The 18,095-nt window shown below is 41.3% G+C and overlaps 1 protein-coding gene across 2 annotated transcripts in view; it reads left to right on the top strand.

Moving 5' to 3' along the window:
- Positions 1-18,095, top strand: part of Unc13c (unc-13 homolog C) — a 427,364-nt gene that overhangs the window by 364,058 nt on the left and 45,211 nt on the right. For both annotated transcript variants that reach the window (XM_050125822.1, XM_050125813.1), the window contains 3 exons: positions 3,252-3,375; positions 6,218-6,274; positions 10,815-10,895. In XM_050125822.1, the coding sequence (XP_049981779.1) occupies positions 3,252-3,375; positions 6,218-6,274; positions 10,815-10,895 (262 nt within the window). The remainder of the gene's footprint in view (positions 1-3,251; positions 3,376-6,217; positions 6,275-10,814; positions 10,896-18,095) is intronic.

Below are 18,095 nucleotides of genomic sequence, written 5' to 3'. Positions count from 1 at the left end.
AGATTGAAGCATCCTATGTGGCCTTCCTTATCATTCTTAGCAAGATGAGATTGTGTATAATTAAGTCAGAAAAGAGTTACAACCTTTCAAAATATGTGGGAATTATTTAGCAATATTTAAGAGAGAGGTGGTTGTATGAAACATGGAAAGTTGGAAAGGTTCTTTGGGCTCTCAGAATGCATAACTTTAAATTGTTTGGAAAATTCTCTATAGCCCAATCTTATGGAGGCACTTTTTTTAATTGAGATCCCCCCACCTCAGGCTGTAGGCATGCCTTAGAGCATTTTCTTAATTACTGATTGATGGGGGATGTCTCAGTCCATTATGAGTGAGGTCATCCTGTACTCTGGTGGTCCTGGGTTCTACAAAAAAGCAGACTGAGCAAGTCATGTGGAGCAAACCAGTAGGCAGTATCCCTCCATGGCCTCTGCATCTGCTCCTGCCTCCAGGTTCCTGCCCCGCTTGAGTTCCTATCCTGACTTTCTTGGATGACAAACTGTGATGTGGAAGTATAGGCCAAATCAACCCTTTCCTCCCCAGTTGCTTTGTTCCTGGTGTTTTGTCACAGCCATGGTAACAGTAACAAAGACAGAGAAGATGTCTCATAGTGAGACAATAATTCTGCTCTCAAGGCACTGACAATTTTGGAAGAGAGAGAGAAAAAGAAATGTACATAAACAACATAAAGAGGGGCAGAGTGACCATCTTCTCAGAGAGTGGGAATGGCATTTGAGCTAGGTATTTAAAGGTGGATAGGATCTGAATGAACACAGCCAGGGAACAGGCGTGACAGGAGTAGAGAAACGTGACTTGGTACATTCTCACGAGAAGTAGGGCCAACTATATAATGAAAAATTCTCCCTGTCAATTGTACGCATGGCATTTGAAAATTGTCTATTTAATTGGTTCTCTATCCAGTCAATCTAGAAAGTTCCAAGTCACAAAAATCTATGTTTTATGGCTTGTGTTGTGAAGTTGACTACGTCGGACTACATTAAGGAAGCGGTTGCTGGATTCCTCCTTTGGTTTTCATTATCTAAAGCAAACAACGGGGGCCTGAAAGTCTTGAAGGTTGTTTTGAGAAAATCCCTGTAGAAATCACGTCGTACTAGGCTATGCCTCTATAAATAAAACATTTCTTCACATTTCCCTTTCTCGGAGCTCCAAGCACTTCCTAAAATGGGCTGCGCGCTCCATTTCCAACCAGCAGAAACCTACAAAGAGCTACGCGTCCGCCTTTGGTTTTACCCACTTCTTCTTTGGCTCCCATCTAATCAAGATGAGTTAGCATGCCCAGTGCATGAGCTAACAAAACAGCATCAACTCTTCAGCTTCGACCTTTTGAGGCTAAAAATTCTAAATCCTCAGCATAATGGGCTCCCGCTGTGCTTAGAATGTCTGTGAAGATGTGCAGTAGCCTGTGGATTTGCTTCCTTACTGTCTAGACCCTCAGTAGTGATTAACTGAAGCGGATACCCTTGACACCAGCCTCCACTCACCCACAGGGGGTTGTTTTCAAGTACATTGGGTTTCTATTATAAAATAGAGCTAGGAGGAAAACTTGTAGAAAAATATTTATTTTAGCAATTTCCCTGTTTGTATCCATTTTAATTAGTTAAACGTCATTTACTCGCTTTTGTCCATGTCTTCTAGTGTGAAAAATGCTCAGTTGTGCCTATAAGAACCACTGCCAGTGTTATTATTCTGAGCCCAAAAGCACTAAGAGAGTCAGCCTCAGTGTATCAGGGTCAAATCACTGCCACTAAAGAGGTCCTAAGTGAGCCCAGAATCATACTATAGGATATTTTCACTGTTGTCTCCCTCTTCTCTGGGCTTTCATTTGTGAGGACATGCAGGATGGATGGTACATGGTGCTGAAAGATGCACTTGTCTTAGAAAAACCAGCCTGACTAAGTCTCACAGCCTAGTTTTGGACTAGCTTTTTTTCCCTGCTTTGGACACATCTCTAAGTCTCTCAGGGCCTATGTTTTATTTGTAAAATGAGCATAATTAGTTAAAAACTATGTTCAGGAGAGTCTTGTAGAAAAGGATGTGTTTAACATTATACAAACACCAGAAAATGCTATTCCTAATTTCAACATGAGGAAAGCTTACAAGACACAACTTGCCTGTTGGTGTTAGCAAACACTGGATCCTGGATGAATTGAAAGGAGTGTGTGTGTGTGTGTGTGTGTGTGACATTGTCACATGGGTTCACAGCCCAAGAATGACAGAAGCAAGCAAATCCTGGTGTGCATATGGGGAAAGGGAACCCTGCTGACGGGTTTCTGTCCTGTCCAGTTCCCGCAATCGTTAAGTCCCAAAGAAATCACACAGAGGTCTACATTAGTTATAAACTGTTTGGCCCATTAGCTCAGGCTTCTTATTAACTCTTATAATTTATATAGTCCATTATTCTTTTCTATGCTAGATACGTGGCTTGGTACCTTATTCAGCGAGGCAGTCACATCTTGCTTCTTCTTTGGCAGGCTCACAACTGCAGAGGAATGGGCTTCCTTCTTCCCAGAATTCTCCTGTTCTCATTGACCCACCTCTATTTCCTGTCTGATTGTCCCGCCTATACTTCCTGACTAGCTACTGGCCAATCAGTGTTTATTCAAAATACAATTGACAGAATACAGACCATTCTCCCAAACCAGAACCCTTATATACACATTACTAGTAGCAGTGCAGACTATCCAGCCACTATGAAAATCAAAATAGAAAGATTTGCATGTGCTCCAGCTATACCACCTGCAGGGACATACCTGTGAGGACCCTAGTCAGCATGCCAGAGGGACATATATGCTGTACTTGCTGTAGCAGCTTACATGGCAGCCAAGTTATAGGACCAGCCCAGGTGTCCAGCAACAGGTGGACAGAGGAAGAAAACGTGACACACACATATGGAAACACACTATGGAGGTTTACTCACCAGTAAAAAGAATTTTTTTATTTGTAGGAAAATAAATGCAATGATTTTTTTGGTTTCAGTTTTCTCCAAATAAACTGGATCATGTCAAGGGTAGCATGACTAATATATTTACATATTATTTATAATTATATATTATATATCTTTTCCCATAATTACATATATATAATACTTTGCCATACATGAAATCTAGTATTTTAATCATAAGAGGCCTGTGGAAGGATTCCTGTGTCAGTGGTGAATGTCTGTATCTGGTCAACCTTGTAGGCTGGTACATAGCTGAGACTCAAGGGTGAATGACCATCTAATCTTGTTTCAGATTAAGTCTTTCAGCAAAAATCTGTGAGAAAACAGTCCTGAAGCGAGTTCTGAAGGAACTCTGGAAGCTAGTTCTTAACAAGATAGAGAAACAGATCGTCCTCCCTCCGCTGACGGACCAAACAGTACGTACCTACAGTGTGCCGTCCTCCCACACTCAGCTTCCTATTTGATCGCCTTTTGTTCAAATGAATAGTTTTGGCCCAGCTGAATATGAATTACATCCTTTTAGGGAAGGTTTTCCTTAGTATATGAATTTTTAACAGCGGTTGATCAAAGAACATTTTTCTTTCTAAATCAATTTAAAAAAATGAAAGTAGCTATCTAAATTCATATTTAATTGCCATTTCAAACTTCCATCTCTTAATAAAAGATAAGTCAAGGGGTCCAGCAATGTGACTCAATTGGTAGAGCACTTGGCAAGTATGCACCACATAAATTTGGGTGCAGTGGGGCACACCTGAAATTCTAGCTCTGTGGAGGCAGAGGCAGGAGTATCAGAAGTTCAAGGTTATCCTTGGCTATGTAGAGAGTTCGAGGAAGGGAGGGAGAGTGGAAGGGAGAAAGGGCAAGCCTAACTTTAATATGTAAGGTTATCTAGCTCTATATTTTTTAATTATATTTAATATAAGATGATAAGAACAATACTTACTATATATACTATTACATATAATTTAATATTGCTGCAAATCCACAGAGAACATGCGGGGTTCAGATATAGCCAGGGTGCTTCTTAAATGTTACCGCTTAGAAAAGAAGGTCTAGCTAGTGCAGTCACGTTGACTTTTTTTTCACCTCTCCTTTCAACTTTCATTTGTTGCCTCCCTGCTTGGAGGTTAATAGAGGAGATGGCTTTCTGTGGATTTGAAAGGTTTGATTGTATTGCCCGCAAGAAAAAAGAAACCAGAAAGATCAGCCAGCCGTGGAGCGAGACAATGGTCAAGCGGCTACACCGTGCAGGCCTTTTCAGTTCACACATGCTGAATCAAGCAATTAGGAAAAAAAAAAAAAAAAAAAAAAAAAAAAACCCAAGGAATAACAGTGAAAAAAAAAAAAAAAAAAAAAAAAAAAAAACCTGAGATACAAAAGACAAAAACAAGCAAACATTTGGGGTAATTGATTTTTTTTCCTGTGTGTGACTAAGAAAGATAAATGGATGCAAATAATAATTATAAAGTACACTAAAACACATATCAACACTATTAATCATGTGTGCATGGTCCTTATGTCTCCTATAGCGGTACATATGCAGAAAATGTTTTCTTGTAAGGTGGGCCAAGATAAAAGATAAAGATGTTTTCAATGACTTAACTCTTAGCTAGGAATGTACAGTTTCTTCATTTGGAGCCTACATCTATTGACAGCCAAATCACGTACAAATATTAAAACACAGAGAAGTCTTATTCTGCTATAATAACTAGTATATTTAATAATGCCACAATGCAATGATGGCCTCAGCCAACAGGGGAGCGATAACAGTGGGGTGGTGTCTGTTTAAGTTCCCTGTGAGCAGAAACATGGGAGAGGCTCTCAGTGTAGCTACCGCACAGACCTGTATCAAGAGAACCAAAAATGGGTCCTCTTCCATGTAAAAGGACGCGCCCAGCAGGGCGGCTATGCATGGCAGACTATCTGCTGTGCTTGGAGAACCACTGCATGCATACAGCGTTAGCTAGATCCAAGTCCTCTGCTGGACTTAGATGGTTGTTTATTTTACATTTTAATCATTCCCTAAGGAAACCCACACTTCAACCTGTCCAAATAATCTCTTAAAGGAACATCTTTTTAAAACATACATTTACTTACTTACTTATATCCGTGTGTACCTTTGTGGAGATCAGAAGACAGTGTTTTGGGAGTTAGTTCTCTCCTCCTTCATGTGGGTTTATGGGGATCAAAGCTGGATCATCAGGCATGAGGAGAACTTCCATTATTGAACTATCTCACTGGCCCACAATTATTTTTAATGGTTCTTTGGTGAAATTTTCCTTGGGCTTATGTTATCTTGTCCACTGTTACATGAGGGCCACTACACTGGGCAATTCTGAAGACTCTTGGGTTTTTCAGAATATACATGTAATGTTGCATTAGGAAACCACATGTAGCATTTCATTCTCCAGACAGTCTTTCCTGGGAGAGGGTATGATGATCCCAAGGCCCTCTAGAACTGACATCTGCAAGTGTGGAACTGTTTCATTCTATCATCATGACCAAATAGCATCCAGGCTTCTAATTAATATGTTCTAGGCATTATACTTGGTACTGAAAAAAAAAAAAACAGAATTGTTCCTATTCCCTATGACCATGCACTCTGCAATGGAAAAAGAATATAGAAGATAGTTGAGAATAACCTATTCCCTCACTGGGACTTTATTCCCAGCTGCTGGCGAATTTGGCCAAACTTGGTAATTTTCCAGTCACATACAGCAACAGCCTTGCCACAGCTATCTTATTTAGGAGTGCTCTGGATGGCTAATCCAGTAATTTCCAGATTGGTTGCTGTTGTTTGTTTTTGTCTAGGAGAATCTGGAGTTGAGGAGAAGTTGAGGAGGTCTCTGACAGATACCACACCGTTTTAGGAAGAACACCCCTACCTTCTGCAGCTTAATGTCTTAGGATTGCACACACATATATTTTGGGGAGTGGAGTGAGGGGAGAGCCTCTGTAGAAAATACTTGAAAGTTTTATCCATGTGCTTCATTAAACTGATTACCTGTCCTTCAGCTGCTTCCATAGCCCAGACTTAGCACACTCAGAAGTGGGACACTAATGCTGACTGGCATGCTGCCAGCCTTGCCAGATAACCTCTGTTCCATCTTTAGAATAGACCCATTATGCACCTCTGACATAAAACCCAAAATATCATAGTGGAAATTTTAAAAAAAAAGACTCTGCTTTGAAATTGAACTCTACTACTGAAGATCTAGTGACCTGGTCCTCCTTTTCTTGTTCTCTGTGTGTTTCCAGGGACCTCAGATGATCTTCATCGCAGCTAAAGATCTCGGTCAGTTATCCAAACTGAAGGTAAGATGCTTGAGGAAACTGGTTGGCCTTAAGTGATGACCTAACTATGGCTTTGCAGATGCCACCCTCCTGTAGGAAGGGCACCTAGCAGGGCAGGCTGAAAGTATTCACACCTATAACAATACATTTGCTTTAAGGGGGGGAGGACAGATTGTAGGAGCCAGAGGGATCAGGGACATCACAGGAAAGCCCAGAGAAATGGCTTGCCTGACTCATGGGAACTCACAGTCTGAACCAACAATCAGGAAGCCTGCACAGCAGCAACCTAGTGCTCTGCATATATGTGACAGGTGAGAAAGGTGTGTAAACTGAGACTACATATTCATTTTCCAGATGCCCAGACCCAAATAATTACATAGAAACTATATTAATTAAAACACTGTTTAACCAATAGCTTAGGTGTATTCCTAGCTAGCTCTTAACTCTTAAATTAACCCATTTCTATTAATTTGTGTATTGCCACGAGACTGTGGCTTACCAGAAAGGTTCCAGCATCCTTCTCCTTAAGCAGCACATGGCATCTGCCTTCTTTCTCCCTGCATTCAATTTTTCCACCAGCTCTATTCTGCCTTTCCATAGGCCAAAGAAGCTTCTTCATTAACCAATGGTAATAAAACATATTCACAGCATACAGAGGGGAAATCACACATCAAAGTAGCTTGGTCTATATGTAGGATTCCTAGAAATAGGAGCAAAGACTGTTCCTGGTTCTTTGGCTGGCTCTTTGGAACCTCTTCCTCATGCTGGGTTGCCTTGCTCCAGGGGAGGTGCTTGGTCTTTTGGCAGCTTAATATGCCATGTTTTGCCAATGGGATGCCTGCCCCTTTCTGAGTGAGTATAGAGGAGTGGTAGATTGAGGGGGAACAGAGAGGAAGAGGGAGGGGAGGCTGTGGTCAGGATGTAAAATTAGTTAATTAATTAAATTTTTAAGAAGTCTCTAACTTTTAGGGCTAGGGAGATTAAGTGGTTAAGATCAGATTCAGAGCACTAGATGCCCTTACAGAGGACCTGGATTCAATTCTCAGCACTCTTAGAGTGGTCCACACTCATCCGTAACTCCAGTTCCAGGGGATCTGATGCCCTCTTCTGGTCCCTCTGAGCACTGTATATATGTGGTACACAGACATGCATACAGAGAAACACTCAATAAATTCTAACTTTAGAAGCAAGTAAGAGGAGATATTTGCATTACTATATTGAATGTGCTTTGCATAAAGGCGAAATGCAATACTGCATAGAGCCAGTGAAAACTATAAACATCTTGAAGTCAAGAAACACAATAAAGGAAGATGAAATTCATCAAAAAGGAACTTAAACTCGCAAATATGTTCACCTCTCCATTACAAGTGAAAATTTATTTACAGAATAATCTTGCCCTTAATTATCACTTGGGATTCATGAGCTTTTGAATATCCATAGGGTACAAACTTCTCTGGTTAAAATACATGCTACTTCTATTCTGTTCTAACCTACTAGAATATAGTTCAGGATAAGCCCCAGACATGGAAGGTGGGTTTAATGTTTTTCTAAACTGCATTCCATGACCTAAACACGTCGCTTTCCAGTTTGTAAATGTACTTTTTAAATGTAGATTTTAAATTTAAAAATGTAAATGTTTTTAAGACTAAAAATATATATAATACTTGATTTTTAGAAAGTTGGTGAGCATCATGCTACCTCCCACATTGCCTCCAGCTGGTAACTCAGAGATAAGCGGCATGGGTATTGTTTTATATCACAATACCAAGAAAAGATAAACAGCTTGCATAATTATTTACTGGGATAAGACACGTGCTTATAATTTTCAGTATCTTAATGTTATCATCTACATTACATCTTAAAAAGACATAACCATAATCTAAAATTGCTTCCCACAAGTGCTCAGTGCTATAGATGGCTAAGACAGGATATGCAAGTAGATATCAATTCTAAACTGCTGTTTAGATTCTTAGCTCTATCTCCCTTTCTTTATTATTTTTATTTAGCACACTGGGGTTTCTGGACCCTACCTTGAAAAATAGATTAATAAGGGTCTAAAGTTTCTTGTATAAAACCATGAAGACAAAACAGTTTACATCTCATTACAAAAGAATTTCCCCTAACAATGTGTCCAGCATCCTTGTAATTTGAACATACTCTATTATTGCCCAGGTTTCTGTTTTCTGAGTAGAATGTTATATTGGCTCTGTTTGCGTCAAGTGACAGAAAGGCCATATAGTGTAAGCAGAGAGTGGAGTTGTTAGGCGAGATCTGGTGGATCAGGCTGACTGTAGTTTCCAGGATGCTTGATCAGGGATTCTAACCGTGTCGTGAGACCCTGTACCTCACCATCTCTCAGCGTGGCACCTCCCTCTGTTGGATGGATTGATCTCTCTCTCTCTCTCTCTCTCTCTCTCTCTCTCTCTCTCTCTCTCTCTCTCTCTCTCTCACACACACACACACACACACACACACACGCACACACACCTTCCCAACTCTGTGTCAGGAATTCCAGTGAAGTCTACGGATGCATGAGTACACCATTGGTTCTGAGGAAATGTCTTCACCAATTGTTTTGTCCTGAGAAATGGTATGGGCCAGTTGTCTTAACTCACATACCAGACCCTAAGATAGAAATGCAGCAAACCAGTCCACACCTTATCTACTTTGTTGAAAATATAGATTGGCTCCCCAGAAAGGCTGTGTGCCTTCTGGGTGGGAAGAGAAAGGGTGCTTAGACTAGAAAACAAGCTAGTGCCTGTTGTAGCCCCCGTCATTTGCATTTTGGTGGATACTCTTAATTACCAAAGGGGAACTATGGGTAAGCGTTATTACGTCAAAACTGAGGTAACGTGAAGAACTATAGTGACAAGAGGAAACCTGGTTCCTGCTCTGATAGTTCTATAAATCCTCTACAGTCTTACGCAAAACAACAAGACTGCAGCTAACAGGAAGCGCTTCATACACAGCAAAGCTAATCACCCCAATGTTACTAGGGTATCGTTTCCTCCAAAAAAGAATTTAAGCTACTTATATTTTATTTTTTTAAGATGTTGGTTTGAAAGCAAATCCAACTGGAATGGCACTAGCACAAAAAGTTGTACCGATGGATAATTTCAGAATTCACTGAGAAATAGACATAGATGGGTAACTATTTCATTTAAAAGAACCCAAAATCAAGAAAAATTGGGCCAGCAAATAACTGTTTTTCTGTATTTGCTGATCTTCTGTACTAGTTCCCTGGTTCACTTTTTCTTGATTCTAGTTCTTTCCATCCAATCTATATGATTTAAACTTAAACGCCTAGGTATTTACTGCACAGTTGACATATGATTTTGTTATTCCTACTCCGAGACTTTATGTGTGTGTTATGTTATGTTGGCTTTGCTATTTAATAGGATCAGATTTATTTGACTGAAAAATAAAATATGTCCCCCAATCTTTTAAACTGTTGATACAATATCAAAATCACTTAATAAGATACACCTGAAATTATAAGCTAATCACAAACCTCTTATTTAGGCAGCCAGAGACACCTTTGCTTGAATGAGCTATAATTATAGCTTTGTAAAAACAACATATATCATTCGCTAGTATCTATTTTAAAATACTGGCAAGCGCAGGTATTGATAAGTTTGCTGAGCATTGCTGAATAGAATGGCACAGCCCTGCCGATAGCACCAAGGTGTGGCAGCACTCGTTAAATTTTTGTCCTAGAAAATTTTTTTGAATTATTATTTTCTCTAACTTCCTATCATCACTTTCACAAATAATCTTTGAATAATGGCTTGAGATATAGTACAACAAACAATTAGGAAAATCTAGTCAGAAAATCAGCCCAAAGCATTAAAATTACAATAAAAGATGGACCATCTCTACAGCCCAATTTGATTTAGTCTTTGAGGCTCTTCCCAGTAAGGGACAGACATCAGGAAAATGGAGAAAGAGAATCAACTGGGATGTTATACGTCACTCTATCTGTGCTGATAGCAAAGCTCAACTTGGCCTCTTTAATCCCCTTGCTGTCCTGAATCCTTCAGAGGGACAGAACGCAAATCAAGGAATTAACGTGAAAAGCCTTTGGGACACAGTTTTTAGGTTGCTTTATCTTTCTATTTAACATTAATTTGGAATGTAAATAAAGTACATCTCTGCCAGAGTTCCACTCGAATCAGGCAGCTTGGCTCTCTTTGACAAATGGATATTTATCCGAAATGTGACAAAACGGCCAAGATTTCTCTTTATTTTACTATGTATGAGTGTTTTCCCCTCATGTGTCTAAGAGTACCATGTGCCTACAATGTCTTCAGAGGCCATAAAAGGGCACCAGATACCCGGAACTGGATTTAAATTGTTGTGAACTGCCATGTGGGTGCTGGAACCAGAACCCAGGTCCTCTGCAAGAGCAATAAATTACTGTTAACCTTTGAACTACCTCTCCAGCCCCTGAAGAAGGTATCTTAACTGTTCCCATGTGGGAACAGTCCAGATTTTGTTTGAAGGTAGCTAGATAAATGCATTTGTCACCTGCTGAGGAGTTTCTTTTAAACCTGTCTTTCAGGAGCACATGATTCGAGAAGATGCCAAGGGTCTGACACCAAGACAGTGTGCAATAATGGAGGTGGTCTTGGCCACCATCAAGGTAGGATATGGTATTCCTGGATATTTACTGAGGATACCTCCACCTCTCCACAGTAAGGTCCCCACTGTGCAACTGTCCCAGCTGCGATTGGGAGCTAGCCAATTAGATGTGTTCCAGCTAGCTCCAGCTCATTCATCTCCCCTACTTCATCCATAACACACTTTTCTTTTATATTTCTTGTTCTGTGTCTCCCTAGAAAATGTGAATGAGACTTATATCATCACATGTGCCCCCAGAGAAAGCTATGTAACCTCCACCCCCGCCAATGCAGTCAAACAGATGGTTCAGGAGAATTTTAGGTTAGCATACTTTGTACTTAGGATTTCTATGGTTGCAGAAATCATTTTTAAAACAACCTCCTACTCTCTCTTAGTAATACAATAAAATTGCATTTTGTATTTCACTGAGAACCCAGAAGTCTGGTACTCCAAACATTATTCCCATATAGCAAGTATTGTAGCAAGAGTCAAATGTGTATGGGTTCCAATATATTTTCTTTCCAAATAGCATGTGTATTGTATGATTAGGTGTGTATGTGAATGTGTTGTGCTGTGTGTACATGTATATATTGTGTGTTGTATGTGTGGTCTGGGTACATAGGTATGTGTTATGTATTGTGTTGTGTAGGAGATTGAGACTCTGGGAGGTATGAGAGAGAGACTGCCCATTTGTGGTCTGGGTGTACATATGTGTATAGAAAAAAACAAAAGAGAATTGTGTTATATTTATCAAAGGATTAGAAAAGTAAATTTACTTCCTAAACCATGTCTACTGATTCCACTCCTCATTGGAAAAAGCATTGATCGTATAGCCTATCTCGTAGAGTGAAGCTCTTTGGCTTCTTTGATAACCTCATTGTCCTGAATCCTGTGCCACCTCCACTTCATCTGGTGTTATAAAATGATATGGAAGGGTGACAGCAAAAAAAAAATACAGGAAGAATTTCAAAACTAATTTTTTCTGAAAGTTTTCAACAATTGAATAAGAATTGACGGATGTGTGGAATCAGGGGAGTACTTCGCTATCAAGAAATCAATTCTAGAAAGAAGAAAACACGCTAGAATGTATTCTGAAAAGGAAAGAAAATTTTAGGATTTGAGTCCAGCCCCTCCTGGTGTTTTCTAGAGATCATCCTTTTGGGTGAGAAAAATGGAATGTGTTCTGTGGAAACGGGGTGTGTATTGATCAGTCAGACGCCTGCCTCTGATCTTATCCTCTTCTAATTATTCTGACTGGGGCACCACCACTTGCAGACTGAATTCTCCCTCAGATGAATCCCTTAGGTCTGCATCGCAGTGTCTCAAATATCCTAGTGTTTGTAATTGGTGTAAATCTTTTAATCCAGCTCAGCCACGTGGCGCTGTGAGTTCTTTAGAAACAAAACTCCCATGACCCTGCTAGCTATCTCCAAATCATCATCACTCTCCAGGACTAAAGTCTTACTGGTCCTCTGGAGCCTGTGGCTTCCACGTACCTTCGTCTATAATTTCTATGATGCCAATTCTTTCTCTAGGAATCACTCTGTTAGGACCACTATGTCTGCTAGGAGAGTCCCCTGACCCAGTGGTTTATCTGTCTCCGTTTTATCTAAATTTCATCATCAGTTTTCCCAAGCTGTAACTTCACAGGCTAAAGCTTCCATGTTTGTCTAGAACCCAATCAGAGAAGTCTACAATACAACTGAGCCTCAGGAGAAAGATGGTCTTATAACAAAGCAGCAGGTACCACTGGGATGACTCCCAAAGGCTGCCGAAGGGAAGACCCTTCATCCTTCCTTGGGTCAGTTAAATCCAATAACCCAAGGACAGGAAAGGAGTGAGGAGAGCGCTGTGGAGTTGGTAAAAGACAGACAGAACTGGTTTTGGCATTTGCCAAATCTTTCTCACGTGTGTGCTTTGCCTCATCTGATTCTCATAAATGCCATGCATGTTAGACTGAACAAATTTCTATTCCCTTTTTCCCCAGTCCTAGGCAACACCATTATTTGTATTCAAGATCCAGCACAATAGCTAAGCATGGGTTCTGAATGACACTGCACGCCTCTGAAATTCCATCCATTACTCTTCTCCATTATCCAATTTCAGTGACAACTTCTCAGCATCTTCTTTTTATCATTGCACGGTTTTCAGACTTTACATAGTCCGTGCAGCATTTAGAATTCAGCTGCTTATGGGAAGAATATAATAACCTACCTCATCTGAAGCACTGCAATTCAAAAGTCATTGTTTCAGAGCTCACTGTACACGGAAAGGGAGTGAATGATGAAGAAGGAAGTGGAAACCAAGGCTCTTTGAATTAGGGGCAAAAATAGCAACAGTCAAGAAATAGGAGTCTTTGGTCAAAGTCCAGGGGGACGCAAAAAGGGTAGTGAATGAGTTCTCTCTAGAAGTCTATGGCAATGCTTTCACAGGGAGGGATGCTGGCAGATTTAGGGACTGAAGAGAGAATAAATTGAGAGAAATAATCTCTCAGGTCTGAGAGGACAGGTGTGAGTGCTCAGAGGGAGCGTATCACCAGCCTGAAATCCTTAGACAGTCCAGACGAAGGATAGACCACAGTTGGCCAAGTACCACAAAGCAGAAAGGGACACTAGATTGAGGCTAGAACACCCAGATTTAAACACCAAAGTCAAGAATCTCAACCTCAATTTGTCAGGAAAAGGAAAATGCTGAAAGACAGTGGGATCAGCAGTTCTGATCTGATGCATAAAGAGGAATCAAGATGAGCAGAAAATAACCTGAGAATACCAAGCAGGGCCTAAAAGACCCCTCCAGAGAAAAGGGAGGCAAAGCTCGTAGCTAGGTCTGTGTAGGGAGTTACTACCTATGTGAGTGAGCTTGCCAAATGTATGTTACAATTTAAAGTCAAAGCCGTGGTGATGAGAATTTGCAGCCAAAATAGCACATGGATCTAAAAGGGGAACTCTCCTTGCAGACTTGTGAAAGAAAAGCATTTGCATGTTCCAGTGCCTCAGTACAAACAGACTGTGAGCGGTCAACAACAAAGAGCCAGAAGGGGTCACGGGGTTTTATCGGGATTATGAAAACGGTTTGCTCCACACTCTGATGATATTTTTCATGATTTTATATTTAGCAGTATGATTTTCTTCCCACAAAACACAGCCAGGTCTGAAGTGCTTTGCTTTCTGCAGTTTCTGAGAATAGGGTGGTGGGGGATCTCCAGTTATTGTGTAAGATTGAGCACAGGGTGCTTCAATAGTAGTCAGCTTCTAGTCAGAGAGGCTAGATCGGCCCACCCTGGTGTCAGCGAAGCCGCAGTTGTAAGGTGTCTGAGAGGAAACTGTGTCGGAGGATGACTATGGAGGTGCATACAAATAAAATGTTTGGAGTCCTAGAGGAAACTAGGTCACTGGTGGGTAAAATATCAGGATAGTGGGTAGCTCACATCTAATAGTCCCACTGCCTGCTGCCTGGAGTTTCAGTAAAAGACTAGGTGGGTTCTCTCTACAGGGCTCAGGGTGCACAATCTTCATAAAGGTTGACTTTTATATCCCCCGAGGGTGAAAGTGTGCTTTTATTTATCATCAAAGCTAGGGTCCCACACATTCCATCCTTACCATTAGGGCCTTCCATCTTCCCGGCGGAGCTCCCATTAAGTCTGATTCTTTTCCCAGGCAGTGGGTCAGGGTCTTAGGGTCTAGGTCACTGGCCTTCTGATTACTACTCACCACAGTACATTCTTCCTGTAAGAGCACAAACCAGTAGGGTTCATTAACCTCCCCCACTTCAGAAATGCCCCTTTGGGAAGCCCTGCTGCCCCTCCCCTGGGGGAATGTCTAGTCTAGGCTAAAAGGCGAGAGAGGCATATTGAGAGGCATATTGAAGCCTAATGTGAGTAGATGTTAACTTAGGACAGGGTAAGAGGTGGGGCAGGTGGTTCAAGGACAAACTGAGCAGCACAGCAGAAAGTGCTGAGGGCCCTGCAGAAATGGCGCTGTGCTTAGGAGCACCTGTCTCGTCAAGTGGCTCTGAATTTAGATCCCAGCACCCACTTTGGTTGTTTATAAACATCTATGACTCCATTTTGAAGGGCTCCAGTGAGCTTTCATGTATACACAGACAGACTCACTCATTCATAAATAAAATAAGATCTTCTTTGAAAGGGAAAGAAAGATGATTTAGAAAATCTCCTCAACCAGGAGAGGTCAGAAGTTTGGGGAGAGCTGGTGTGGTCTGGAAGGCTATATGGGAAGTCACTGGGTTGGTTGGACATTTTATGTGGGGGAAACTCGTGGCCTAAGCATATACAGGAAGGAAGGAGTTTCCATAGGCACAAGTGGGAGTATGGGGTCCAAAGGATATCACTTAGAGGCCTGAGCTCGACCTTCCTGGGAGTTGGTATATTGAAGCAGTGTAAAGTGGAAATGGTTGAGGTTAAATGTCTGGGTTGAAAGTCAAGTCATTTTGAGTTCTTGGTAAACTTATAAAAAGAGGACTCATTGATGGCCTGAAAATATGACTTCCTACAAGTATCACTGCAGCATAGTGTCTTAAGGAAATGTGTAAAATAGATTGTATAGTTCAAGATCAAGTCACCTTGATCAGTTACAGCTGTACATCTGGTCATAGATTAGGGCAATCGTCAAGAGGGTTGTAGAGCAGCAAACTGTTACAGTGCAATATGAGTGCCCTGATGAAGGGAGAGACACTGGGACCTGCAATGAGCTTGGGGACAAGGGGGGAAAGCATCCTACGCTAACCCAGAGGTTTAGGAATATAGGTGGAGCCATGATCTTTCTGCCATTCTATTTAGTAAAAACAGACTTATAGTTTCAGAGTATTATGATTTTGCTGTTGTAAGAAGGCCGCTTGTTCATTTGCTGGCTGCCCAAGATTCCTGTGGGCCACTTGGTCGTTCCAGCCGCTCGGCAGCTCAGATCCAAAATGATCACACAGAAACTATATTATTTAAATCACTGCTTGTCCTATTAGCCCTAACTTCTTATTGGCTAATTCTTACATCTTAATTTAACCCATTTCCATTAATCTGTGCATCACCATGAGGTCGTGGCCTACCAGCAAAGTTTCAGCACGTCTTTCTCCAGGGGAGGCGCCATGGCTTCTCTCTGACTCTGCCTCCTTTCTCCCAGCATTCAGTTTAGTTTTCCCCACCTATCTAAGTTCTACCCTATCAACAGGCCAAGGCAGTTTATTCACCAATGGTATTCACAGCCTACAGAGGGGAATCCCACATGTTGCTGCTACCATTGTCATCCACGTAATAACCTTGAGATTTGCCTCAACCTCAAGGACATATTTGACAGGTCTGCTTTCTTCCTTTGTCACCCCAAGTACATAAGGGAGCATCAGTCAACACAGGGTCAGGAACAGGAAGTGTGGAACCTAACTGGCATCTCTATCCCTTGTGAACTTTCCCACAGTGCCCCAACAGGGATTCAAATTTTCTTTTGTTTAATAAGAAAAAAACTTGCCCTGAATTCTTTTAATTATCTTTCCCAATTTGTTCCAGTGTAAACAGAGAGTCTTAAGAGGCCAAGTTGGAGGGTCTTTGGTCACGTGGCTGGTCAGACCGTAGGAAGTAACTGACCCTCGGTCTTCTGTTTATAATCAATGGAAAAGAATCTACTCCTATATGCATAGGGAAACCTCTAGAAAGCTTCAAAACCTCACATTTTCAAATTTTCTTCCAGCATATAATTCCCCTGCAGCATGTAATTTCCTTCTGGCATGTAATTCACTATAATGAAAGGAGAGCTGAGCTGTGCTGAGCTGTGGATGCTGGCATTTGTTTAAGACTTAAGGTTTTCACTCTCTCACAGATGTTCTTCGAGCCTCAGCCAAATACATATTCCACTCTTGTTCCTTTGGGGCTGGCAAAGAGTCAGGACTCTATGAAATCTCTTGAGTGTCAAGGCCCGCACTATAACTGTGGCCTCTTTCTCTTGACGTCTTTCTCTTGCATGTTGTCACCCAGTTCCAACTAGGAATGAAAGGCTTACATAAAAGCATGTCTCGGGAGTCTGTACTTCCATAAGCACAGAAATTATTTCCTTCACTGGCTAGGAAGCCAGTGGCTGTGTTGTTTGTTTCTCTGGCTTTCTCTTTCCCTGCACCTCATGGCTTGGGTCCTGCCTGACAGCATTACTGTCTGTCCGGAATGCCAGTCTTGTAGCAACCCCTCCTACAAAGTGCTCTCTGGAAACAAAGTTATCTTTTCTGCTCCAACCAGTCTGCTTTTTAAAAGCCCTGCCTGCCAGGCCCTCAGCAGAATTCCTAATGAGACTCTGGCCAAAAGGAAGAAGCCAGTTAAGCATCACTGAAAGCCCTAGGGAGACCCCGGCTATACTCAGGAACAAACCCGGAGCTTATTTCTATTTTTGTTTCATGATTAGATTCCCAATCCTTCTAGGTCTACAAAATAATGCCTTAGCAAAAAAGCATGTCTTGCTTCAGAGCTATTATAAAGGGGTCAAGGATGAACACATAGCTTATGTCTTCATACATTAATTCTTGTTCCCTTCCTCCATGGACTTTTAGGCCTTTAAAAATCTCTCAATCATGTCAAGTCTAACTGTGTTGCTCTTTCTCAGGTTTGCAAAATCCTGTCCTTGGGACATTTCACCCTCAGATCTGTTCATAAAGGTCTATGGTGTAGATGGTTTATGGAATCCAGGACTTTTAAGAGAAGATCAAATAGATGCCATTACCAAGCCCCAAACCCTTGACTATGACAATAAACTTTCTGGATCTCTGAGCCTGTGATCTCTCTTTGCCTTTCTAGGGCTTCCTCTGCCTCAAGTCAATGTGTTTATTCTAGAGGGAACAATTTAGAACTTAGAATAGAAGAAAAATGGCAACCGGTGTTTTGTAATGCTGGGGGGAGGAGCACAGTATGAGAACCATTAGGTCTCGCAGTTCTTGTTAGACATGTGAGACGTCCGGGGTTCCTGGTTGTGATGAGTATGACTATCCATTGTCTATCTCACTGCTGTTGACTATCTAGTGGCTGCTGAAGTTAAAAATAGTACTGGGTTCACCTTCTTCTTTAGCTTCTTTAGGTTCACCAGGTATACACTCCGTGACCTTTATTTATGGCTAGAAACCAATTATGAGTGAATACATCCCATGTTCATCTTTTTGGGTCTGGGTTACCTCGCTCAGGATAGTGTTTTCTATTTCCATCCATTTGCATGCAAAATTCGAGAAGTCATTGTTTTTT

Source organism: Alexandromys fortis, unplaced genomic scaffold (genome assembly GCF_014885135.2).
Source record: "Alexandromys fortis isolate MF-2015 unplaced genomic scaffold, M_Fortis_MF-2015_v1.1 scaffold_22, whole genome shotgun sequence".
In the NCBI taxonomy this organism is placed as follows: domain Eukaryota; kingdom Metazoa; phylum Chordata; class Mammalia; order Rodentia; family Cricetidae; genus Alexandromys; species Alexandromys fortis.
This window is presented reverse-complemented; position numbering and strand designations above follow the sequence as displayed.